Here is a 27,165-nt window from a genome sequence, read left to right as displayed (position 1 = left end):
TACATAAAAGACAAGATTGACAATTTTAGCAGAGAATTGGAAATTATTTTTAAAAATAGAAAGTTTGTAAAAATGAACAAATAGAAATAGTAGAACTTGGTATTGTAATACACATTTAATGGACTGGTTAAATAACAGATGTGAGACAGCTGAAGCAAAGTTAATGAATTGGAGTATATAGATTAGAAGAAAATATCGACAATGAAGCATGAAAAGATAAAGGTGGGGAAATATAGAAAGAGAGTAGGAAACACAAAAAATAGAATAAGAAGGTAAAAGATCCATATAATTTGAGTTCCAGAAGGAGAGAATATATAAGAGCAATATTTGAAGAGCTAATGGCTAAGAATATTACAAACCTGGTAAAAGACATCAAGATACCCCATTAATGAAAAGCAAGTTAAAAATTTTTCCCTTCGCACCCAGGCACATCAGAGTAAAATTGCTAAAAAACAAAGGCAATGGAGAAAATCTTAAAAGTAGCTTAGTAATTTGAAAGTAGACTGACATTTGGTTTCAAGAGATATAATCAATAATACAATATAAATTGTTCTGGGGCAACGAGATATTCATAAAGAAATTTTCAAAAAAAGGGACCTTCTAACTATTACCCCCCACAAAAAACAACTCAGGGTTGATTGCAGATCAAATGTAAAAGGAACACAATAAAGCTTCTGGAGGAGAATATATAGGAGAGTATCTTCAAGACTTGAGGTAGGGAAAGATTTTAAACTAGGACACAAAAGCACTACCTATAATGAAAAGGAACATACATTTGACTACATCAAAATAAAAAAAAACTCAACATCATAATTCTTGATATGATGCACTGAGAGGGACACACATCACTTCTGCGGTACCCAAAAATGCATAACCTCCCTCTACTAAATTGAGAGACACTTGACACAGTCCCTGGCTCATACTCATCAAAAGTGTCAAGGTCATGAAAGACAAGGAAAGTCTGAAGAACTGTCACAGATTGGAGAAGACAAAGGAGATGACAACTAAATGCAACGGGGGGTCCTGATTGGATCCTAGAACAGAAAAAAGGACATTAGGGGGAACACTGGTGAGATTTTTAAAAGGCCTATGGTTTAGTCAATGTCAATTTTCCGATTTTGCTAATTGTATTATGGTTAGGTGAGTTGTTAACATAAGGGGCTGCTGGGTGTAGGGTATTTGAGAGCTCTGTAGCATTTGTGCTATTTTACTGTGTGAACCATTTGTGCAGTTTTATAGTAAGTCTAAAATTATTTCAAAATAAAAAATAAAAAAGAGGACTTCTGTTATCAAAAAATACCATTAAAGGGTGCAACTCCCCAAGCGAGAGAAGACATTTACAACACTTTTAAGTGAGAATAGGCTCATCTCCAGAATATATCGAGAACTTCTACAAAGCCAACACAACTGTCCACCAGCGTAGCCCCTTATGAATTAGTATGTAGGATTCAGATTTCAACTATGTCATATTCATTTGGAAGAAAGAAACCTCTTACCAACGTTGCCACATTGGCACAAACAACATAATCCTGTGGTGGAGTTATTTTGATTTTTAAGAAAAGAAGTTCATCTTATTTTAACTTTCAAAGGAAAGGCAAGGCCAGATAATCTAAGATACAGGAATAGAGGATCATGGGGAAAATACAGTTTGGACGAAATGCATAAACAGTGTTCAAAGAGATGAAGAGGAAGGAAATTCAATGGCAGCAGTTTCAGTGGCGCCTCAAACCCTGGAGTCAAAAGTCCCAAAAGAAGACAGAGAGCAATTAAAATGTACTTAAGTTTTTCCGAAAAGCCACATCTTTTTCTGGTGAACTCTGGCCTTCTATTAAGTAAGAAAACAGTTTTAATTTTTCTCCTCTCCTGGCTAACTCTTTCTACCATTTGTAGATGCATTTTCAGTGTATGTAATCTATCATGAAACTTGCTAAAATACAAATGCATTGGCAATATAGTTTAATATAAAGTACATTTAGGTTTCTTACAGGCTTCCAAACTAGTTAAACTATGTGTACCAAATATAGTTTGTTGATAGAATGAGTGTTATTTTTATCTGTATACAAGAGAGTTAGGAATGATTTTCACTGTGTTGTTATCACTCTAATGACGGTACCACAGAGCTCTAGTACTACAGCTCTTTATTGTATTTTATTTTATTTTTTGTTTTTTTGAGGAAGGTTAGCCCTGAGCTAACATCTGCTGCCAATCCTCGTCCTTTTGCTGAGGAAGACTGACCCTGAGCTAATATCCGTGCCCATCTTCCTCTACTTTATATGTGGGATGCCTACCACAGCATGGCTTTTGCCAAGTGATGCCGCGTCCACACCTGGGATCGGAACAGGCTAACATGGGGCCGTGGAGAAGCGGAAAGTGTGAACTTATCGCTGCTCCACAGGGCTGGCCCCTACAGCTCTTTAAAATACTGATACTCTTTAACATCTGGTGCATCACTGCTCAGAGTTGCACAATATAACAAAAATGGTAGTTTACTTAGTCCATTATTACCAAAGTTGCTGAAGAAAGAGCTTAATATATCTTGACATGTGGGTGGATAAGTTGAGGGAAAAGAGAAACAGGGAACTGAGAATGGAAAGGCAAGATGAAGGCAAAAGCAACACAAAGCACAAAATTCACACCAGGAAGACCCAGCCAGTTGGGTCACAAATTTGGTTATGTTGTCTAGTGCATTGAGTAAGACAACTGAATTTAGTGATCTCATGAGTATGAGAAAAACTGGATTCCAAAGAGAAACAAAATGATCCTTGAAACTGAGATTAAAGAGTAATCTCTCCCATGGGGCCTCATAAAGGAGATGTTGCACTAGGTAACATCCTTTTCATAAATAAAGCAGGGAGTTACACAACTTTGTTTTTTATAACGCCAAAACCAGACTTCGCAGGAAGCGAATATGGTCTATACTAGCTGTACCAATCTCTGCTGCTATTGTTCTGGAGGAAATCATAAACTTTATACCTCTCAGGCAATCATTAATAAATGTAATTTCTCTTAGCTGACGTTTTTATAGCTAGTTTATAGCAGTAAGCTTAAGAAAGAAACCAAAGTTCAGCTATTCTGTTGAGATAAAATGTGGAACCGTTTGTGTTAACATTCAGGCAAGCTGGAAAGAGAATCAATCTACTTCCAGGGAAGTTGAAGCCTATGACAAAAGTAAATACTCAGTGAAAGGCCCAGCCTACCTCCTCTGCATGGAGAGGGCTGAGGGAAACTTCCTCCAGCCAACACATTCCTCAAGAAGCAGTTTGGGGTCTGCTGAAGCTCACAGACAAGGACAGAATCAAAGCCACAGGGTTCTCCTGAATGGAGCATGGCCATAATTACTTTAGTATGGGAAAAAATATATTTATATATTATATCGTATCATTATCTTTCATTTATATTATACTATATCAAATATGATGTATGGAAAAAATATATCCAAGTGTTTTACTTAGAAAATCCCAGTAATATATTTATACAGCCTTTAATTTAGAGTAATATAATCCAGGGCACCCCAGTGGCATAGTGGTTGGGTTCATGCGCCCTGCTTTGGTGGCCTGGGGTTTGCAGGTTCGGATCCCAGATGCGGACCTAGCACTGCTCACCAAGCCACGGTGTGGCGGCATCCCACATAACGTAGAGGAAAATTGGCACAGATGTTAGCTCAGCAACGATCTTCCTCACACACACACACACACAGAGTAATATAACTTCACTGTGTTTCCTCCAAGATAAACTCTTTGCAACATAAATACCTAGATAATTGAATTAATTTGCTACAGAGGATTAAATATAAAGCAGTTAATAGTTTAGTGTGGGTGGGGAGCAGTGTTACCAATTCTTTAAATAATTAGATAGTAGGGTCAATTATTTTAATATTAAGACCATCCCTACTGTTTGAGTATGTCATTCACAAACAATAGAATGATTCGACTCACCAAAGAATGAATTAGTGATCAGAGATTGTATAATTACCTCATGAAAACAGCTTCCCATTAACCAAAGGATCACTTCTACTGAATTTATGAGAGTAAAACAACTTGGAATTTATTTTGAGGTCAAACTATACTATATTTCCTATCTCTTTAGAGATTTAAAAGCTACACAAAGTCAATAAAAAATGTCATGTTTCATCATTTTTCTGAACTTTATCTACAAGAAGATAAATTTAAAAAATGGTTCATGGAGCCAGCCCAGAGGTACAGTAGTTAAGTTTGGAGGTTCCGCTTTGGCGAGCGAGGATTTGCCAATTCAGATTCCACGTGTGGACCTATGCACCAATTGTCAAGGCATGTGGTGGCAGGCATCCCGCATATAAAGTAGAGAAAGGTGGGCACAGATGTTAGCTCAGGGCCAGTCTTCCTCAGCAAAAAGAGGAGGATTGGTGGCAGATGTTAGCTCAGGGCTAATCTTCCTCAAAAAAAAAAAAAAAAGGTTCATGGTGAACTATCTATAGTTGTCATTTTCTTATGTAGAACATTGATATGAAATGCCCAGGCTTCCAATGGATGAAGAAAGAAACTTATATAGCTATTTTAGATGGAATGACTACTAATCTAAGAATCTCGAGGTCAATATTTGCCCTTAAAAATAGGAAAACTATATTTTGCATCCAGCCAGTAGGAGTGTATGAGTGGACTGATGAAGGTCTTTGAAGACTTCTAGTAAATTTAGTAGTAAATATTTAGCAGATGATTTATTTACTCGAGTTTTTTAAAAATCAGCTCTAGAATATGCTAGACCATTACTGAGACCTTCTCAGAGAAGAATCTTGGATTCACTCAAGGACAGTGGAACTTCCTTTGTAGAGATGAGAAGACAAGCCACTTTGGGTGTCCATCTGGATGGAAATATCCACTTAAATCAATTCCTTCCTTATTTAAGACCTTTTGACATAGATTTATTTCAGAGTTCAAGACAATGAATTTAAATATGATTAAAATCTAATAAAATAAAAGAGGTCTCTTCTGATTTTAATTTTATATATGGAAATGCTAATTTAGCAAACTTTTTCTCCCTCTTTGTCCTACTTTTGGGGCAAATATTTGAAGTCTCATAGATTTATGTGCACATCCATGAATGGCTAAATTTCTGTAACCTAAAGGGAGAGTAGACTACAATATTCTGGCGTCTGAGTGCCCTTCCCATGAATGAGGTAGTTTTGGTGGCTTCACTCACTTTACAAAGACAATAAAATAGAATGAAGGAACAAAATTTTCCAATAATAAGTCCTATCAAAATGGCAACATGTCCGTAACTCAAGTTAATAAAACTGAAAAGAATTTCCAGACCATAAGAATTACTCACCCTTGGTCTTATTTTCTGAGACCTTATGAACTTGCCTTCCCCAAGGGCTCTTAATACAGTCATGTGTAGCCTAACAATGTTTTGGTCAACAATGAACTGCATATATGACAGTGGTCCTATGAGGTTAGTACCATATACCTAGGTGTGTAGTAGGTTATACCATCTAGGTTTGTGTAGGTACACTCCATGATGTTCGCACAATGATGAATCACCTAACGATGCATTTCTCAGAATGTGTCCCCCTCATCAAGCAACTCATGCCTGTAGATCCAACTCTTCTGGGTTGGAAGTGGTAGTGTAATGGAAGGCAAGGGATTATTAAATTCTCCAAATAAGCATGGAGCCCTGGAGAATTTAATGGTGCAGAAATCAGAAAATGTTACACATCTAGTGAGAGACGGAGACTCAAACTCAAGCAGGCTGACCTTTCTTCTGTGCAGTGCTTCCCTCCAGGGATGAGAGAGGAGTGCATTTGAAAGTGCACATCTCTTTCAGATGACGTTAACTGTTCATCTGAACCAACAGGGACATTTAATAAGAAAATGACAAACTCTTCTATTTGAAAATAAACATTTCTTACTCTTTGACTTATGAGCACTGGAGCGTCATTTAAGGAAGAGGCCCAATTTACAAAGTCAGTCACATTAACCGTCTTGGCTCCTTTGAGAAGCTTCTCTTTCAGTTCAAACGCATATTTTCTGGTTCCTCCTCTTATGAGTGAAATAACATCATCTATGAGGCTACCATCCATGATGTTTACTGAGGAGAGAAAGAAGATACATTGAGGTATGTATAGTTCTGTGATATTTGATAAACATTTATTGAATTCCTTTTGTAAAGTGTATTCTACTATATTTATTCAATTTTAATTATAGATGTTACTTATGTAAGTTTTTCACCCAAATCTCCAAGGGCAATTTTTATTAGTAGCCAATTGTAGACTTCAATCTTTTAAAAAAAATAGTACGATAATTGAGATACATTGATAATTCAAAGTTTATGACCATGTACATGTACACATAGGAACCAAACATGACTTTTGGATGTTCTATATATTTTTAGTTATATACTTAACTTCATAATCATATTTTGTATAGGTTTGCTTTAAACTATTTTAATATTGTAGAAAATCAAAAAGTACAAAAAAGAATAAAGTGAAAAGCAAAATTTCTTTCTACCCCAAATTCCTATCCGTCTCTCCCTCATTCTCTCCAGACTAAACTAGTTTTAAGAAACTTTTGTGAATCTTTTAGAGTTGTGAATTTTTTGAACTGGAAAGGAATTTCAAGATGATTTTTGTTTATCCTTCCTTATTTTCATGGATGTGAAAACTGAGGCTCAGAGAGGTGGAGTGACTAGCCCAAGATTCCACAGTTAGCTTAAGGGCCAAATATTGAAATTATGACATTTGGTGGCAAGTGCAGTTTTCTTTTCACTTCATTAGTGGTTTCCAATCATGGCCACATGTCAGTGGTTGGTATGTTTTTTAAAATATCAAGCTTTCCTTTCTTCTGCCTCCCCACTACTAGTTGACCCTTTAACAAAGTCTCAAGCATTTGTATTTCTAAAAATGCTCTTAGCTATTTCTGATTAGAGTAAAAATTGAGAACTCTGGCATCACCTCAGGCTTGTAAATCTGCTAAAGATTAACAACAGAAGCAATATTTATATTTTTAAAAAGTTATGCACTGCTTTTTTTTTTTGGAGGAAGATTAGCCCTGAGCTAACTACTGCCAGTCCTTCTCTTTTTGCTGAGGAAGCCTGGCTCTGAGCTAACATCGTGCCCATCTTCCTCTACTTTATATGTGGGACACCTGCCACAGCATGGTGTGCCAAGCGGTGCCATGTCCGCACCCGGGATCCGAACCGGCGAACCCCGGGCCGCCAAGAAGCGGAACGTGCAAATTTAACCACTGCGCCACAGGGCCGGCCCCTCCCTTCTGTTTTTAACCTCATAAGTGAGGCCATACTTACCAATTTCCTTCTCATTCCTCTTTAAACAATCATTTTTATCAATCTTTGCTGTGACTTCATATTTATCCTTCAGAGATAAGTCCAGATTAAACCCAAGGCATCTCTGTATGTCCCTCAGTTCAACACCTGTTTAATGTATTTAGTTGAAAATAATTGGATAATGTTTATTGACATCATAAGTAAATTCCAATTTTGCTATTTTTTAAGAGACATACTTACTTGGATTCCTAGACATTATTACCCAACTCAAATGCATTGCGGTCATATTGTCCCTGTTTTGTCTCCCTGTTAGAATTTACTGGCCTCTTTTGGACTTTGCTTGTTAACTTAATGGCAAAGGACATACAAATTTACCCCTTGTTTAAAAGGTCATGGGTCAGAGGAGGGTGGTTATCGTAAAATCCTTTACCTCTAATACCGTAGAAGGGAGACAATAATGTCTAACACGTATTGAATACTTACTTAGCATATGCCCAGCATCATTCTAATCATTTTGTATGTGTTAACTAATTTAACCCTCGCATTGACCTTTTGAGGTAAGTTCTATTATTATCCTCATTTTATGAATGAGGATACAGAATTACAGAGCAGTTAAGTAACCTGCTGATGGTACTCAGTTAGTAATGAGCCAGGTTGGTATTTGAACCCAGAGCCGTCTGGCTATTTGGCACTTCTCTGCACTGACTTTATAATTTGGTCATGGAATGCATCATCTCCTGATCCTCTTTGGAGGACTCAGTTTGTCATTAAGGTAGGTAGTTCATTGCTTTGTACAGGTGGCTTGTGTATAGGACAACTTTGTTTCAGTCCTATGAATGCTATTTAGTAGACATCTGTCTTGGAAGCTGATTCATTGTGGTGCGTGGATGCTCCTGTTATTAGAAAGAAAAATCCTAATGTCTACTCAAGTATATAGTTTATTGTCTATTTCCCTGATTTAAGAGAAGGAATGATTCCTTTATTTTAAGAGTATACTGCCCAGGCCTCAGCTCATTGACCACGTCAGTTTTTGCTCTTAGTTTTCATTTTGGATCACATGTGTGCGCACACACACACACACACAAATATGTGGTTGTTTGTCCTGGAAGCCAAAATGCTTTATGAAAAAGAAAAGGGAGAAGTTTTCCCACTTCTCCCACTCCCACTGTGGGAGAAGTTAATCCCTGTGGTCCACGGTGAGATTTAGAAGCAGAGATTTGTGGGCATTTAGGCATTCGTTCATTCAACAAATATTTTTTGTGCACCCACAATTAGTGAGAACTTGAGAAGTATCAGGTGACATTTCCCATGGTCAAGGAAGGAGAAGGATAAAAATGGAAGACAATGCTAGAAATCCAAAGTACTACATTTCCAACCTTAACCTAAGAAGGATTACTCCGATTCTGAGGATGAGGATGAAAATACCTAAGAGACTCCAAAGAGGTAAGATTCTCTGCCTCAGCTGTGGAACTTTCCAAGTCCAGACAGAGTCTGGACATCCCAAACTGAGATGGAGGACATGGCTTGGTCCTCAGGTATTGCCACTGGAGAAGTAAGAAAGATGACTTCCTCTTCAAGGACACCAGGATTGACCTAAGGATCCTTGTCTACTAAGGCTAGAAGGTAAATAGATTTAAGTGGGTAGCTCTGAGTTGTCCAAGCTCTAACATATAAGTCTCCTCCCTAAAAGGAAATTTAGAACATTTCCCTTCCAATACTGAAGAATACTTGGGAAGATAATTGTCATACATATAACTGAATCAGTCTACTGATGAAAAGATAGATTACATAAATTATGTCCTTTGTACTTTCTTTCACCTTTTAAATAGTATTTCACAGAAAGCAGCATCACCAAATAACATTAAAGTGCAATACAATATGACTTTGTGCATTTCTCAGTCGTGCTGCCGAGTTTATGCATGACTAAATCATCTTGCTTGAGGTGGAACTCAATTTGCTGTTCGATAGGGTTTTAGATGCCAGTGGTCACGGAGAGAGTTCTCTCAAAGAAGCAGGTTACACGACTCTATTCTAAAGTTTTTAACCACTGAAAGAGGTTAGCAATAGGAATAATTGTAGGTTAAAGCAGCATTAGAAGTAAGAACTTTATCTCTAGGTATACCTTTCTGGTCCATGGATGCTTTATCCAAAACATATATTAGTTCATAGAGGCCTCCTAGAGACCCAGAGCTACTGTAGTGGGTGCCATAGGTTTCCAAAAATGCAAAATATTCTCCCTTTTCATAGGCAGTTGGCAGAGCTTTTATATCATCCAAGAAAGTTGTTGTCAGAACGACATCCCGACTTCTCATCACAAATTTTCCCAGTTGAATTACTCCTTTCACATGCAGAAACATTTTTTCCTTTGTTGTAGAGCAGAAGAAAAATATAAGTTTTATCACCATTACTTCAAGTTAAAAAATCACAAAATTTAGAGTTTCCATGGGCAATAAATTTTTTAGTAATGACCGTAAGATACCACTGCAACCCCCCAGAATGGCCAACTTAAAATATTATCAAGGCCAACTGTTGATGAAGATGCGCAGCAACTGGAACTCTTGTACGCTGCTCGTAGGAGTGTAAATTGGTATAACCCCTTTGGAGAACGGTTAGGCGGTTTCTTATAAGAATAAACATCCATCCATCCTATAGCCAGCAATTCCACTTTACTTATTTACCTAAGATCAGTGAAAAGAGAGTCCACAAAAAAACCTGTACAAGATTTTTATAGCAGCTTTTGTCAGAAGAGCTTAAAATTGGAAACAATGCAAATGCCCATCAACAGGGGAATTGATAAACTGTAGTATATTTACGCAAAGGAATACTAGTTAGCTACAGAAAATCCTAAACTACTGATTGATACATGCAACAACATAAATAAATCTCAAAAATATGATGCTGAGTGAAAAAAAGAGACACAAAAGAGTATATACTGTATGACTGCATTTATATGAAGTTCTAGAACAGGTAGAACTAAGCTATGCTTAGAGAAATCTAGTCAGCTACCTTTCAGGCTGTAGAGAATTGACTGCAAAGGGCATCATGGAATTTTCTTGAGGTCATGGAAATGTTCTGTACCTTATTTGAGGAGGTCGTTGAACAGGTGAATACAGTAGTCAAAACTCATGGAACTATATGCTTAAAATTTTTGCATTTATTGCATGTAAATTATACCTCACTAAGTTGATTTAAAAATGCTAACAGTGGAAGGAAATGTAGACATTAAATATGAGGCCCAACCTTCTTATTTTGCAGATGAGAAAACTCAGATCCAAAGGTATCAAGTTATTTGCCTCAAATCACACAAATCGTCTGTGGCAGCAATTTGAACTAAAAACCGACATCTTGGGTTTCCCCCTTCTTCCACTATGTCCTCTCAATCTTTGGTCACAGAGAGAGGACAGACAATATTTTAAGACATGGATCTCAAGTCAGCCCAAACAGCTCAACAGTTAAATGTTCTCAGAGATGATGGCTTAAATTTCCAGGAAAATACTGGGGCAGAGACGAACTATGAGCTTCCATGCCAGAGTCTCTCCTAGCCAAAACTAAACGAAATTGACACCCGTGATTTTGTAGGTGGTTCTTTTGAGGTTCTCTTGCTGTAGTTGTGGTTAGCACATGTTGATTGCATGGGAGTTTAAAACACTTTATTATTTTTTTAAGGGTACATCCTAGCAGATATGAACATCACACCAAACTTTCTGTGTTTTAGAAGCACAACCGTTCACACTGCAGACTTAACTTCAGATGATAGTGGATGATTCAGTCTCTAACAAAAGTCTTAAAGGAACTTACTCCGTATATAATGTCATATGAGTTCCCTGTCTGATGAATTGCCTAATAATTTTCAATGGAGTCTCAAAGGTGTACAAAACATACTTGGATTCCTTTTCATTGTTGTTAAAATTAGGAGGAATATCTTATCAGAAAGATGATATGTTCTTTGGCTCAGCTCATTTTAGAAGTAGATCTTAGATCATTCCCATCTATATATACTGTTGTTTCTTCCATTTTAAAGGAATAAAAGAAATCTCTTGGCCTCACTTGTCTGACCATTTGCTACTCATTTCTTTGCCCTCATTAAAAGCAAAATTCCTTTAAAGAGTTTTCTATACTGGCTGTTTCCAATTCCTCTCCCCATTTTCTCTTAAATCTAATCCAGTTATACTGCTGCCTTCACTACTCCAACAAAGCTTCTCATGTCAAGGTCACCAGTGAACTTCATAATGTTAACGCCAGTGGTTGCTTCTTGGTCCTCATCTTCTTTGACATATTAGCACATTTCACACAGTTCATCACTGATTTCTCCTTGATAGAGTTCCTTTTCTTGTCTTCTAAGGCAGTTCTTCTCAAAGCATCAAGTGCAAACAAAATCACCTAGAGAATCTTGTTAAAACCAAATTCTGATTCAATAGGTCTAGGGTAGAGTCTGAGGTTCTAGCTTCCCAGAGATGTTGTTGCTGCTGGACCATGGACCACACTTTGAGTAGCGAGGTTCTAGGCCATTACATTGCCTTGCTTTACATTATATTATATTACATTACATTACGCTTGCTTTCCTTTGCTTGTTCCTCCTCTTTCCCCAAACCTCTTGCTACTCAAGTTCCTTGAGTTAAGTCTTTGATCTTTCTCTCTTTTCTATCTACATTAACTCTGTTAGTTGTCTCACAAAACCTTATGACTTTAAGCATCATCTATGTATCAACAACTCCCAAATTTATAGCTCAAACTCAGACCTCTTTCCCAAACTCTGGACTCATAACACCAATTTCCTACTTGATGTCTCCATTTTAATGACTGATAGACATCTCAGACTTCCTCTAAGACTTAACTACTGGTCTTTTTCTCCAAACCTGCTGTACTTGAACTTTTCTCCATCTCACTTGATAGCAACTCCATCTTTCCAATAGCTCAGGCCAAAAACCTTGGAGTCATGTTTGACTTTGTACTTGTCCTGTAGAAACTACTATCATCTCTCACTTGGCTTCCTACAACAGTTTTTAACAAATCTTTTTGCTTCTGTTCTCAACTCTCGTAATCTCTTCTCAGCAGAGTACCCAGAGTAATCATTTAAAATATATTAGGGTATGTTAATCTTCTATTCAAAACGTTCCAATGACCTCCCATGTCACTCAGAGAAAAAGCCAAACTCTTAGAATGGGCTGTGAGGCTCTTAATGATCTGGTTCAAGGTAACCTGTCTAACCTTTTCTCCTTCTGGTTCACTTATATGTCATCCCAAATATAACTATTTGGCTATGTCTTCTCCTTCAAATCTTTGCTCAAATCTCAGCTCCTTAATGAAGCCTACCTTGAATCAAGGAGTAATTTTGACTCTCAAGTCTTATTATTTAAGAATATATTTCATAAGGCAATAGCTGGCATAGATATTGATTTCTCTGATGGATCTGAGCAAAGTAAATTGAAAATCTTCTGGAAAGGATTCACCATTCTGGATGCCATTGAGAACATTTGTGATCCATGGGAAGAGGTCAAAATATCAACATTAACAGGAGTTTGGAAGAAGTTGATTCCAACCCTCATGGATGACTTTGAGGGGTTCAAGACTTCAGTGGAGGAAGTAACTGTAGATGTGGTGGAAACAGCAAGAGAATACGAATTAGAAGTGGAGCCTGAGGATGTGACTGAATTGCTGAAATCTCATGATAAAACTTTAACGGATGAGGATTTTCTTTTTATGGATGACTAAAGAAAGTGGTTTCCTTGGGCCGGCCTGGTGATGCAGCAGTTAAGTTCCCATGTTCTGCTTTGGTGGCCCAGGGACCAGGGTTCACTGGTTCAGATCCTGGGTGTGGACCTATGCAACTCTCATCAAATCATGCTGTGGCAGGCATCCCATATATAAAGTAGAGGAAGATGGGCACGGATATTAGCTCAGGGCTAGTCTTCCTCGGCAAAAAGAAGAGGACTGGTGGCAGATGTTAGCTCAGGGCTAATCTTCCTCAAAAAAAAAAATGTATTAAAAAAATAAAAATAAATCTGAAAAAAAAAAAGTGATTTCCTGAGATGGAATCCAGTCCTGGTGAAGATGCTGTGAAGATTGTTGAAGCAACAAAAAAGGAGATCTATTTCTTCTAAATGCTTAAACTTAAAAAAGGGGGGTTGGTTAGTTTGAAAATATCCTGTTATAGTCTCTATATTAAGTGTTTGGCCTTACCTTCTTAGAAGAATATGACAAGAACAGTTGGTAAGTTTCATTTTTGGAGTATGCAAATCGAAATATTCTATTTTCTGAGGAGTCTGTTCCATTACAGGATTCTTCAGGTTCCTGTTTACACTTTTTTGCTTCAGTAGGTGTAAATTTTAGTGTGAAATCTGCATTAAAATGTGACCTCCTCTCTTCGATGACACTCCTGAATGCTTGAATCTGTTGTTCATAATGTTCAATTCTAAAATTTTTATCAGCTTTGGTCTAGAAGAGAATGACAAAGTGTTGAAAATGATATACAAGAAGCCACCCAAAATAGACACAGAAAGAAACAAAAATCAAGCAGCTATTTGAAAGGTGGTAGAGCAAAGGAATTAAGAGCAAAGGCACTGGAGTGAGATGGCTGGGCTCCAAATACAGATTCCATGACTTGGAGGACATTACACATTAACCTCCTAGTGTCTTGTCTGATTCCTAGCCTGTAAATGGGGATGCTCAGCATATTTATCCCGAAGGTTGCTATAAAGATTCAATGAAATAATGCATATGAAGGGCTTGCAATACAGCAAACTTTCAAAAGTTAATACATTAATAATTAAAAGCAAGTTTTGAAACAGATGCACAATGTACTACCATTTGTGTAAAAAAAAGAAAGGAAAAAAGAAATGATAAAGCTAACCCTTATTGAAGGCTTATGGTCCAGGCACTGTCTTGAATATTTTACATATGTTGATTAACTTAAGTAGAAAGGCAAGGACTTGAACCTGAATTGCCTCTTAACCTTTGTACTCTACTGCCTTTAAAAAAATAGACAGGGGCCAGCCCGGTGGTGGAGTGGTTAGGTTCACATGCTCCGATTTGGCAGCCTGGGTTTTGTGGGTTCAGATCCTAGGTGTGGACCTACATGTGGCTCATGAAGCCATGCTGTGGTAGTGCCCCACATACAAAATAGAGGAAGAGTAGTACAGATGTTAGCTCAGGGTCAATCTTTGTTTTGCGAATTTTTTTTAGACAAACCACAGAGAGTGTTTGTCTTTGAGAAGGAGAACTGTGAAATGGGAATCTCGAGTGGCGGGGAGGCTTGCTTTTGCTTGCATAGTCTTTTGTGCTGTTTAGACTTTTTGAATATTTTTTTTACTGCATTTATTTCTTCATTAAAAAAACCTGAACAGCCTACTTAAAAATTAAAACTTTCAATTAAAGCATTTTTTGCTAACTTGGCTATTGTTAGGTATCAGTGAAAGGGGTGTTAATTTCAATGGTTCAGCTCTTTTTCCAGAGGTCCTCTGAAATAGGTTATAACTCTCGTCTAGGGAGGAGACACCCAGCTCTTCAGTTAGTGGCATAGACTGGGTTCAGTAGCATACGCTGGGGAATTGTTCTGCACAGGGGATGCTGTGGTCTGAATGTTTATGTCCTCCCCCAAATGCATATGTTATAATCCTAATGCCCAATGAGATAGTATTAGGAGGTGGGCCATTTGGGAGGAGCCTTCATGAATGAGATTAGTGATCTTAGAAAAGTGACCCCACAGAGCTCCCTAGCCCCTTCCCCCATGTGAGGACACAACAAGAAGTCTGGGACCTGGAAGAGGTCCTCACCTGACCATGCTGGCACTCTGAGCTCAGACTTCCAGCCTCCTGAACTAGGAGAAATAAATTTCTGTTGTTTCTAAGCTATTAAGTCTCTGGTATTTTGTTATAGCAACCTGCACAGACTAAGACAGGGAACCTAAAGTTATCATCAAACGGGAAAGACTAAAACGCGTATAATTTTCTTTAGAGCAAAGCATGCTTGGAAAAGTGCTCGATGTAAAGGAGAAGAGTAACCTAACCATGTCACTTCCCAGCTTAAAATCGCTCAAAGTCTTTCCTTCGCCTTTAAGGTAAAATCTAAACTAGACTTCTTCCGAGTTAATCTCTTCCTGACTGTACTCCAGCCCTCTGGCCACCTTTCTATTTCCACAGCCCATGCTTCTTTCCACCACGGGGAGCTTTTGTGCTGCTTTTACTTTCTGGAATGTTCTTTAACAACCCCCCTCCCATTCTCCCACAACACAAACATTATACACGCTCACACACATACACATTGTCTCACACACATACTATATCCTCTGGCCTGGTCAATTCCTACTCCTATTTCAAGTCTTAGCTTAAACATCACTTCCTCAGGGAGGACTTTCCTGATCCCACAGATTAACAAATCCATTTTGTATAAGCTCTCCTGGCTCCTCTTTTAAAATAAAACAAAATGAAAAACACTTCCCTTATATAATTGCTTATTTAATAGACCTTCAGACGGTAAGCTCCAAAAAGTCAGGGACCATGTCTGTCTTACCAACCTGCCACTATAGCCTCACCACTTACTAAAGTACCTGGCACATAGTAGATGCTAATAAAAATTTATTAAATTTAATATGCAGATCCAATATAGCTAGCAATAATAATTAATATTCATTGAGTGCTTACTCTGTGCCAGGAGCTGTTAAAAGGGTTTTATGTAGAATAACACATTTAACTTCCTACCTTTAAGGTAATTTCTATAATTATCTCCATTTTGCAGGTAAGGAAATACAGTTTAAGAAATTTGTTCAAGGTCACACAGCTAGGAAGTAGCTCAGCCAGCGTGGAAGAATGATTCCAGGGCTGAGTCGTTAATTCTTACGCTACACTGCCAAAAAGGGCTTGACAAACTCTGACTGGTACAATCAAGAAGGGCTTGTGGAAAAGGCTGCTTTGAACTTGGCCTTGAAAAATGAATAGGATTTCTATTGTCCTTAAAAATAAGGTTAACGGAAGCAATTGAAGAAAATTCTACTCAGTCTTCGAGGAGGAAAAGTGCCAAAGTTGAGCAAAATGGCACCCAGAAAACACCTCTCTTTAACTCTCCTGGTAGGCTAGGGTCTTCTTAGATTACTGTCTTCTAATCGGCTGCAAGATGAGGGGGTGTAATTTGTTGGCACCTGCACTTATACTTGAAATGGCTAGAAAGGAACTGGCACAGGGCAGAGATCAACTTAGCAGTGGCGAGGATCACTTGCAGGCTTAAGAAGATGCTGGTCAGGGCATCAATTAGGATGCTGTTGAATGGTCCTGTCTCACTATGCCAGGTTGGTAGCAGTGAGTAGAGTTTCACTTGCCCTCACAATGAGGGGGGAGTCATCCCAGAAAGCATAGAGACAAGAGCTGGATTGAAAAAGGCAGGAATCTATGCATCCAAACAGAAGTCTGAGCTCAATGATAGGCATTCAGAGGTGGACCAACATTTGGAATCATTATGGAGAGAAGAGCAAAAGTCTTTGAAGAGAGACCAAAAAAGTAAGATTCTAGGAAGCAGGAAGGTCAAGGATGGAATCAAGTTTCTTTATGAGAACAAAATAGATGTGGAAGGGATTAATCTGATCTGAACTGACAAAAAGTTATGTATAGTCTTCATTTCTCCCACTTTGAGTGAATATCGGTTGGTTTTGCTACAGAAATATTAATGTATTTGATTATGGATGCTGCTTCTAACTGCATTGGGGTTGTAAGTAACATACAGGGTAAGGACCACATCACCTTTGTAAAATCCAAAACATTCTGAATGTGGAAACACATCTGTTTCCAGAGTTGTAGATAAGAGAAAACAGCAGCTTACTCTCCAAATGTGGCCTCAAGATCAGTCCCAGGCAACCTCTAGCCCTAACCATCTTGCGTCACACCAGTTACTACCACAAAAAGAAACTAAGGGACTGGTCACAGTGACGAAGACAAGCGAACTGTACAACACAGACTTGAGAACTAAAAACCAAATAAAACAACACAGCAACCACTCTTCTTCCATCAGCAATGGCAAGGGTTACCTTATCTTTGGTATATTCTTTCTAAGAAAGTAGAACATATAGAATACTTTTTAGAAAGATTATGATCTTCCCCTCAAAAAATATGCTTAAAGAAAAGGTCAATAATCCAAAATACCTGAGATTTGTGGGAAACTGATTCTATTCTGGACTTACAGGTACAAAAATACGACAATGTGGTTACATGTGAAAAATACGCCAAATAGTCCAGACATTAAAATCTTTAACACTCAGGGGAGAGCATGATCACTTCAGGCTGCAGTGGAGAGGCACTGATTTACAACATGGTTAGAAATAAAAGGACATACTTACATACTTATTTAGCCATATTTATTTAAAAGTAAGTATGTTTTTCAAACTGGTGAGAGTGACCACAATAATAAAGGACTTTGTAATAACTCAGTGAGGCAAACTTTACGGGTCACAAATGGGACCATTTAAAGAACAGATTATGCAGCTCCTGCTTCAGAATAAGCTAGTTATTATTCTTTATTATTTTGCTTAGACCAAAGAAGGTATTTCTAAATGTGATAAATATTAATCCTTTGAATGATGGGTCCAGTTTGTGGATGGTTCTAGAGAATTTAGGTGACTTTCAGGAAGGTGGTAAGTTTGGGGCAGCATGGTGTAGAGTAAAAATCACTTTAAGAAATAGTTTGAAAGAGCTGGAAGGGTTTTAGGTGAGTGGAAATAGCCGTCTCATTAGTCAAGCAGGCTTTACAAAGAGGAATATGGAAGGAAACTAAATGTAAAGATGTTTTCCCTGGTAGGCTAGCAAAAACTGAGCTTGAATTGCATGGAAGCAGTGTAATCAGTACTTAAATCAGCACTAATTTAGCTTTTGGTTTTATCAGAATCTTCCATTATTCTTTTTATGGAGTCTAGGTATGACTAGGTGCGTGTTACTGAGGATGAATTGTAGATGACTATGTTTTCTAAAGAGAGCCAAGCAACATCTCCCCTTTAAGTCAATCTTGTATTCACATGAAATTCTTATTCTGCTGAGTTTTTTGTGTTATTTAATATTTAAACTGACGGAAACAGCTTTCCAACTAAAAGCTGAACAATGCATTTTCTTCTGAGGAGACTTACTTCGTAGGCCAAAGAAGCCAGGTTCCAGGGTTTGCGGTAGTAGGTCAAGGTGTTTCCATCCCGAACTCGGTCACAGAGTCCATTGTAGTACTCGTTGTCAAAAGGTGTGCTTAGGGGATCCATCCCTAAGATGTTGATCCTGAGAAGGAACAGAGTGACATCAGGTATGGAGATGCCAGGAGCTAATGCAAGGCAGCCCTCTGTGGCTGGAGAAAGAGAGAGCCTCGGCTCATGTCCCCATCACCCAATACGTGTGTGACATAATCAGGAACGGAAGCAAGGGCCTGTTCACCTCTGCTCTGTGTCTCTGGCAGAAAGAATCCCTTAGGAAGGCCTTATAAACTCTCTTAGGCAAGTAGGGCACTGTCGAGAGCACAATGAAAGAAATGCTGTAAGCAGAGAGTAAGGGGCCATCTGGCTCCTAGAGTCTTAACTCCTCTCCTGTAACTCTTAGCTAACCTTCCTTGGTGAACTAACAGCCAATGCTGTAATACCATATATTTAAATTATTTGAGAACAGAGCGTCTCAGGGGGGCAGTATAACATATGCATGTAATTTTTAATCTATGAATCAACATTGGGGCTCTTTCTTCCCCCATTCTCTTTAACCTTAAACCTTTTCCTCCAGCTGTCTCATTGCTTGTCAAGAATCTCATGCCCTCCAGGCTTGTATTATTCCTATTATACTTTCCAAGAGGAACACAAAAATTTCAGCAGCCCGGCAAGGCATTCTCAAAAGTTCTGCTGTTTTCTCCCAGCAAAAATATTTTTATTTGGCAAGCTTTAATTCAGAAACAGAAATTTTGTTTAGCTTAAAGAAGTTAAGTTTAATTTGTAGACCTGAAAACAATGTATGAACAAGAAGAAGTTCATTCTTTGTGAAGCATACCTTTGCTAATTGGAGGAACAGGCCTTGCTTTTTAGACTGTATCTGAAATAAATGACCCCACGTCAGGGAGACCAAAATGGAGGTTTGATCTTCACATGTATAACTTAGCTTGGCACAAAAGTATAAATTCTTTCATTGTTCCAGACCACATCCCTAACTCCAGTGAGTTGGATTACAAATCTGGATGTTGGTTTCAAGAGCAATTTGTCAAAGGGTGTGGATGGCTTACTGTAAACCCATTGCTAACACAAGAAAAATAATTGAAAGAATATCCTATTGCCAGTGGGTTAGCTAAAAACAACATCTTTATATAAACAGCACATTCTTAATAAACTTTGAATCTGCAAAGAAAATGAACATTAGCAAAGAAAATGAACATAAGAGCTCAACTGCAGTGGAAGGCAAGTTAAGGAACTGATTCAGGAGTATCTTTCCTAAGACTGCCCATATAGATCAAATTAACCACTTCTCACTTTTTGCTCCACTAAAAATACCTTTCTTGAAAAGTGCTGTGGCCCTATACATCTAAGATAGGGCCAAAAATTAGACCTAGTAACTTGAAAAAGAGAGAGAAAAAAAGAGACTTTCTATATTTGGTTTGCTCTCTGAACATCTTCTTTCTCGTGGTAGAGTAAAATTTGGTTTTAATTCTTCACCTATGCCTGCATCTGTAGACATTTGAGCAATAAATACTTTTTTTTTTGTATTAGTAAGGTTTTGATGCAAATACATAGAACACTGGAAACAAATGATTTGTATTTATTTTTTAAACAAGACCTCAAGTACATTTTCCTTGTTCCATAGTGAATTTGTCCTCCATATATCTGCAGCAACAGAGACCATGTACCTCCTCACTTTCAGTGAACAATGATGCTAATCTTTGTTTATAATAATGATGAACTCTTAGGTGACTGTTATATCTATGTGTAGTGTTTGTAATAAATAGTAGGTAATATCAAGACAGTTAATACATAGTCTTTGATCTCACAAAAATTATAACCAATTTAGGAAGCTGGACACACAAATCACCAATTTCCAAAAGTAGTCCAAGGACGAATATGCGTGTGCTAAACGAGTAGTACAGGTAAGTGCTGTCCAGGTTCCCAAAAGGAAGAGATCCCCATGGTAGGGTCATAAAAAAGAGTTTTAGAAGAAGTAGGATTTGATGTGGATTTTGAAGCACGGGGCTCAAAGGACAGGAGGAATGGCGTGCAGGAAAGCCTGGAGGTGGAAATGAGCGTGGCACATTTTTATGTAGCACCCTTCAGATTTTCTGCTAGTTTACTCTACAAAAATTTTTGATAAACTATGCCTTCCTGCACAGTTTTAGTTTGACATCTAAAAGTTTTCATCTTCAGTTTAAGTAGTTGCAAAGGATATAATTTCCTAGCGTGCTGTAACTATTTACACTTTGAAATATAATTATATTGCCTCTTTTAAAAATAAATCCAATGGAATATAAACGCTATAGTGAAGGTGGGTATCAAATCACTACAGTGCTTATATTTCTTTAATAGCTGGACATTTTATAACACTCCTTTTGATTCTTTATTTGTAATAGTCTTTAATTTTTAGAACAGTTTTGGGTTCATGGAAAAATGAGTGGAAGGTAAGGAGATTTCCCATATGTCCCCATCTCTTTTTATTCTTTTTTTTTTTTTGAGGAAGATTAGCCCTGAGCTAACTGCTGCCAATTCTCGTCTTTTTTGCTGAGGAAGACTGGCCCTGAGCTAACATCCATGTCCATCTTCCTCTAATTTATATGTGGGACACATCACAGCACGGCATGCCAAACAGTGCCATGTCCGCACCCAGGATCTGGGCTGGCGAACCCCGGGCCACGAACGTGTGCACTTAACCACTGTTCCACCAGCCCGGCCCCCTCTTTTTATTCTTGAATCCACATTTCTATTCTATTTCCACCACAGAATTTTAATCTAAGGTAATGTTATTTTATGCTTAGAAGTTTTAATTGACCACTTTTTCATAATTTAATGTACAAAAAAGGTACTAATTGAAATTTTTAAATATTAAATATCCTTTGACCATAGAGTCTAAGTACTTAAAAACTTCGTCTGGATTGAGTGATCATTTATTAGTATTATATATGAGTCTACTAAAATTTTTAAAATAGTTAATAGATGTAAGTAAAATTTTATTGGAAAAGCATCTCTCAGTGAAATGAGTGGGGCTTCTTTTTAAATTAATTGATTAGTTCCAGCATCCATGGATGAATATTATTTACTGTTAGAAAAAGACAGGGTTCAGTATCAATTTTATTCCTCCTTTGCATTCTTATAGATGTAGATGCTGAGGAACTTTCCTCAAATAAGTAGGTAAGAATAGAAGGAATTTTGTCATAGCAATGTCACTCACTCTTTGATCTTCTGAGTTCTACGTAAAAGAAATCACATACTATTCTGTCATCAAAAATTATTTTTATAGTCCATTATTTGACAATTGATTAGGACATCTTTTACTGCTGTTGATGAAAAATTGGAGACTACTTGACTTACGAGGTGTTAGAGTTGAATTGAGTACCAATATTTGAAGTTGTTTCTTGGTTTCTCCACCCCATAGTAAAATGTGAGATGGGTGAAGAGTGTACTTTTCTTCTGGAAAGTGAGAGTTAGGTGATTGTAAAAGGGGAGAAAGGGGAATGGACTTAACAACTTGAATGCCACTGAGCTGTCAAGCTTATCAATTTTATGAAAAATATGTATATATGGAATTGAGAATTTACTATTAGTTAGACAGATTAGTTAAGTACCTAATAGTTGAGGAAACTAATATCTTCAAACTTACCTGTCTCCCCCTTGGAAAGTTTTTTGCACCCCATGGTATGCATTCCCTAGTTTGAAGGTTATTGTTTTACAGAACAGCAAATTGACCAGTTGGCTGGATCCATCTGGAAAGTTACTATGAGGCTGATCTGCAGTCTAAAGCACAACTAAGGAAGAAATGTTTCAAAACTTTTGACTTGGTTCCACTACTACAGAGACAGCCAGTCTAGTACAGAATGAGCCAATATTTTTCTGCCAAAAAACATGAAAACTTCTCATGGATGGAATGTCATCGCCTGGGAAATAAAAAACATGTGTTCTTTGGTAGCGCTTAGAGATGCCTGCTTTCATACCTGCATCTAGAACCACAGGCAGTTCCCCTCCGCCAGGTGAACTGAAGAGACAGCTCCCGCCACAGAAGTGGTGCTGTGCTCACATCACACAACAAAGGTAATTTCTTGCATTTTGTACAGCATTTACAGCTGGTTTGGATTTACGTTTTTTCAATGAAGGCAAGATGAATTGGGGATTTCCTTAAACACTTCTAGAGAATCTCAGATGCCTATAAGCCAAGAGGTTGAAATATTTGCGATACAAGTGAATTCCCTTGGCATGAGAATTTAAATGAGTCCTTCAAATGAAAGAAAAAGTATAAATTAATTACGATGAGTACTTGTGATGTTCATGTGCAAAAGAATCTGACTGTATATGACTGCTGATAAGACGTGTTGAGGCTTTCTAGAGGGGATTGTGCAGGAGCAGTTGATAAGCACGTTGCTATGATTAGGACGTTGACTCCAGTTACCTCGATGTCAACATAGTCCATAGCCCCATATAAGAGTAATGGAGATGCTCAGCAAATAAGTATGTATTGCTAAGGGTTTCAAAGAATATCACACGTGTAATAGACCATGCTATTTTGAAACCTCTCCTTAAATACTACTGATTTATACTACTCTTCTATACTCTTAATTCAAATATTCAGGTAATAGATAGCTACTTAAGGAATTTCATTTTATAAGATTAGTTTTACTCTGAAGTTACAGTATTGACTTATGGGCTTTGTCTTGATGTGGGGGAAGTGACGGAGGGGGTGATGGGCATGTGAGGAGAGGGAGAAAGAAAGCTGGCATGGAAGAAAAAACATAGTTTTACATAAACCAGAGAAATTTGGGTCTCAGTTCTACTAGAAAGTAACAAGCCGAGTGGCTTTTTTTACTTCTCTCGGTTCTTATCTGTAAAATGAATATAATACCTCCCCTAACAATCTCAGAGGATTATTATGAAAATTTAGAGAGAAGGACCGTTCAAAAAGATTTTGAAAACTTCAAAGTATTATGCAAATGAAGGCTGTCAGAGAATAATAGGCTTTATGAAGCCTAAATTCGTTATACGTTATTGCTCATGGTGATGGGAAATTTAATAAAAGCCGATGATGGACTGATTCTACCAGGACCTGCTTCATCGTCCTCCTCTGCAGCTGACCTTTGCCCACAGCTGGGGCCCCAGCCTCTGACTGGGTCCTGAAGGCTGAGCCCTGTGCTGCTCCCCACCACCAACCTAGACTGTGGTAAAGCATGAGGTCTGTAAGGGGTCCTAGCCAGCTCTCTGGGATGCCTCATTATGAAACTCCCTGGCAAATGTTACACAACAAATTTTCTTTTCCGCGAACAAAGGAAACCAGTAGACTACGAACCATTGTTTTTCGGCCAAATGGGCCAAGATTTCTGTATCCTTTTCCTATAAGACAAGATGTAAATTTGCATTGAGTGAGAATATATAACATCTGCAATTCCCTGCTTCAAGCTCGTTTATTTAGATTAGGGAGAAAACTGTTTCTTGGATCCCAAATAAAGCAAAATAGAGTAGTAATGGGCTTTCACCATAGACACAGTCTCTCACAGTCTCTCTGCGAGGAAAGTAGCAAGGAGAGTCAGAACTCATTGGAGCGGGCAGTGATTGGGTTACAAGGTTGCGGACAATCCCGTACAACATACTGCCAACTGTCAAGAGGGCCTGCTGAGTTTGGGGACAAAGACCATCCATTTGATTCAAGATTCCTACCTTCAGGCTAAGGGCCAAAGGCACTGTGGGTAATATTTGAATGCTGCTAAGACAAGATTTTATCAAGTGAATAAAGGGTGTGTGGAATGATTTATCTGGTGCCTGACTCTTGGTAACCTGGAATATTCTCCTTACTGTAATTAAAGAAGTCTCGTCTGCCTTAGAGAGAGGAGACATCTCTATTTTTATTCAAATCAAATACAGAGGTCTTATCGTAGGAACTGCCCAGTTCCTTACTGTGGGGTTTCTCAACCTCTGCCTACTAACATTTTGGGTGTGACTGTCCCGTGGATTGTAGGATGTTTAGCATCATCCAGGGCTTCAATCCACTGGATGTCAGTAGTGCTCCCACAGTGCCACCCTCTCAAGCCCTCCACCCCTATCCCCCACCGTTATGACCACTAAAATGGTTTCCAGACATCACTAAACGTCCCCTGGAGGGAAAATCACTTCTGATTGAGAGCTACAATATTAGTCCCTCTATCAGCATTACTCTTACCATCGCCTCCATCTTCTTTCCTCCCATCGCCATTCCCAGGACTGGAGTCTTGAACCTGAATTTCTTTCCAGGGACCGAGGTTCAATCTTACCTGATGCCAACTGACAGTATTTTAGAAGCACTTATTTTCATTAGTTAACTAATTAATTCACCTGTTTATCCACACACCAGCATTTATTGAGTGGCAACTATGAACCAGGCACTGGGATTATGAGGATGAAGTGATCCATTGCATCATAGGCAATGAAATAAAGCCACGTACCATCTTTAACAATATACTACTGGATGGCGGAACACTTGGTTCTCTGTTGGGGACAATTTGCCAACAAATCCACCGAAAGTATTGCTGAAAACAGCTCAGAACAACTAGTGGAGACTGTGCTGTGGATATCCCTGGAAGGTTCTCAGACTATGTGGAACAGAAAGGGACAGCACCTCAGGCCTATGCCACTTTCCTAATTCTTACAGCACAGATCTCTGCATAATGGTCTCTATTCTGTATAACTCTGAGTTCTAAACTGTCCAAGACTTCTCATCTGAGCTTACCTGGTCAGAGCCCCTAAGTTTTGTGTGGAAAAGGAGGGAAGCTTCAGCTCTGCAATGAGAACCAAAATCTCAACACCATCCCCACCTGGCATCAGCACTGCTTCCTCTGTCCTGTTCCTCTTGGGTCAACCCCACAATACTGGAGCCCCCTGAGAACTTATAACCAGGTATAGGTCCAGAATTTCCAGTGGAAGATGGCCTTCCTGGCAATTCAAATATTTGAATCGAATTGCCAGACCTACTACTAGCAACTCAATTTCAAATGTTAACATGTCATTTCAACATTGCTGTGGTCTTCCAGAGGTTCACAAGTGAGGTGTTTCATCTCCTACTGGGCTCAAAAGTAATCACCTATCATCCTGATAGGCTCATCCATTCTATAGACCCCTACTGAGGCCAGGCAGTGTGTCCCAATTATCTTGAGATACTTATTCAGCACTTACCTTCTTTCAAGCTCAAATATAATTCAAGTTTTTGCACCAGCTCAGACTCCCACCAATCTAGCACAGCAGGAGAGATGGAGATTGTTTTCACTCATCTTCATCTAGAAACATTCAAGTGAAATACAAACCCGTAGCCTGCAGTCCGCGCCAGCTCAGATTCTTCCACCACTCTCTCCCGGCATGGGGGACGGGGGTCATTTTCACAATCATCCTCATCTGAAAAGTCTCCGCAGTCATTGTCACCGTTACACAGAAGTCGCTTCTTTATGCATCTGCCTGCAATCAAAATCAGGAAAGATGCCATGTGTCTAACGCAAATTTTCTCCCTCTTTCTGAAGTTATCAAATGGACTTTAACGATAGATGGCTGACATATATATTTGAATTCTTTGTATAGAATATATATGTGGCCCTCTTTTGGGCCCCTTTCACACTTGGAAATATGAGCATCTGGAGCACATTTCTTTCTTTTCCCTTATGAGTGCACACAGAAACCCACAACGAGCAACAGGAACGCCAGGATTACCTGTACCGCACTGAAAGTCATTTCCACAGTCATCCTCAACCTCTTCGCAGGCCTCAGTGGGCACACACTGTCGTCTGTCTCCCACAGCATCAACGCACCTTTGCCCATTAAATTGTCCAAAGACTTCAATGCTCCTTGAGCGAAACTGCACAAAACCAGCTCGAAATGTTAGAATTTCTAATGCCAAAAAGGGATTATAACCTAAAACTGCCTCCATACCACTGCAGCCCTCCAAACCCATGTGAGTCAATGGTTTTAAGATGGAAGGCCTCAAAGCAGTCACTAATGTTACTTAAAGTAACACCTCACTTTCCAGGTTGGCAGTCTCTTCTACAGAATGTGGCTCCTCATCACACTGATTTAATATACTGTGCAACATTCGCATTGCTCAGCAAAGTTAGCATCATCCATTTAGATACTTATCTTTCCCTCTCAGTTTGGAACTCAGCTGGGGGCCTTCCTGCCTCATAGTCAATCCCTGGAGATGCTGGCAATACAGTTTCCGTTTAGGGACATCAGAGGTGAATGTCAACGAACGCTTACCATTTGTCTGAGGCAAGGGTCACATTCCGACCATCCGCTCCAGGAGCTCATTCTGCAGTCTATGGGCAATGGAGTGCCACTCTGTTGTTCTGGCTCTGGGGCATAACTAAGATAATAGAACATGTCAACTTGCATTGACCATTGTGCCCGCCTTGTTCCAAGAAGTCTTCACAAATCAGTTTAATTTATTTACTAATTTTTCCCATTCCAAATTATACTACTTATCCTTTCACTGTATCTCTCATTTGACATTTGATCACACGCTGTTTTGTATTTTCAACTCGTCTTTTTGTTTAATTCTTGTACCGTATTGTAACTTAACTTTCGACTTAACAACAACAATAATAATGGTGATGAGAAAAACTAGCAAGTCATCCTGCTACGCGTTTTACATTGATCAGTCTTACATTGCCAACTTGCTCATGAACTCATTGAAGGTAGAAACCTTGTTTCCCTTTGCACTCCCCAGAGAGTCTGGGAAAGCGTCCAGTTGCCTGGTTCTCTTGCAGATATTT

General features: G+C 38.6%; 1 protein-coding gene across 3 annotated transcripts in view; it reads right to left on the bottom strand.

Annotated features, from left to right (window-relative positions):
- Positions 1–27,165, bottom strand: part of C9 (complement C9) — a 46,144-nt gene that overhangs the window by 6,000 nt on the left and 12,979 nt on the right. For all 3 annotated transcript variants that reach the window (XM_008526614.2, XM_070586934.1, XM_070586935.1), the window contains 8 exons: positions 26,651–26,756; positions 26,108–26,252; positions 25,711–25,858; positions 18,359–18,497; positions 13,438–13,692; positions 9,380–9,620; positions 7,279–7,404; positions 5,885–6,063 (listed from right to left, as the gene is read on the bottom strand). In XM_008526614.2, coding sequence (XP_008524836.2) covers positions 5,885–6,063; positions 7,279–7,404; positions 9,380–9,620; positions 13,438–13,692; positions 18,359–18,497; positions 25,711–25,858; positions 26,108–26,252; positions 26,651–26,756 — 1,339 coding nt within the window. The remainder of the gene's footprint in view (positions 1–5,884; positions 6,064–7,278; positions 7,405–9,379; positions 9,621–13,437; positions 13,693–18,358; positions 18,498–25,710; positions 25,859–26,107; positions 26,253–26,650; positions 26,757–27,165) is intronic.

This window comes from Equus przewalskii, chromosome 20 (assembly GCF_037783145.1).
Source record: "Equus przewalskii isolate Varuska chromosome 20, EquPr2, whole genome shotgun sequence".
In the NCBI taxonomy this organism is placed as follows: Eukaryota; Metazoa; Chordata; class Mammalia; order Perissodactyla; family Equidae; genus Equus; species Equus przewalskii.
The sequence above is the reverse complement of the archived record's forward strand: the minus strand, read 5'-3'. Positions and strand labels throughout refer to the sequence as shown.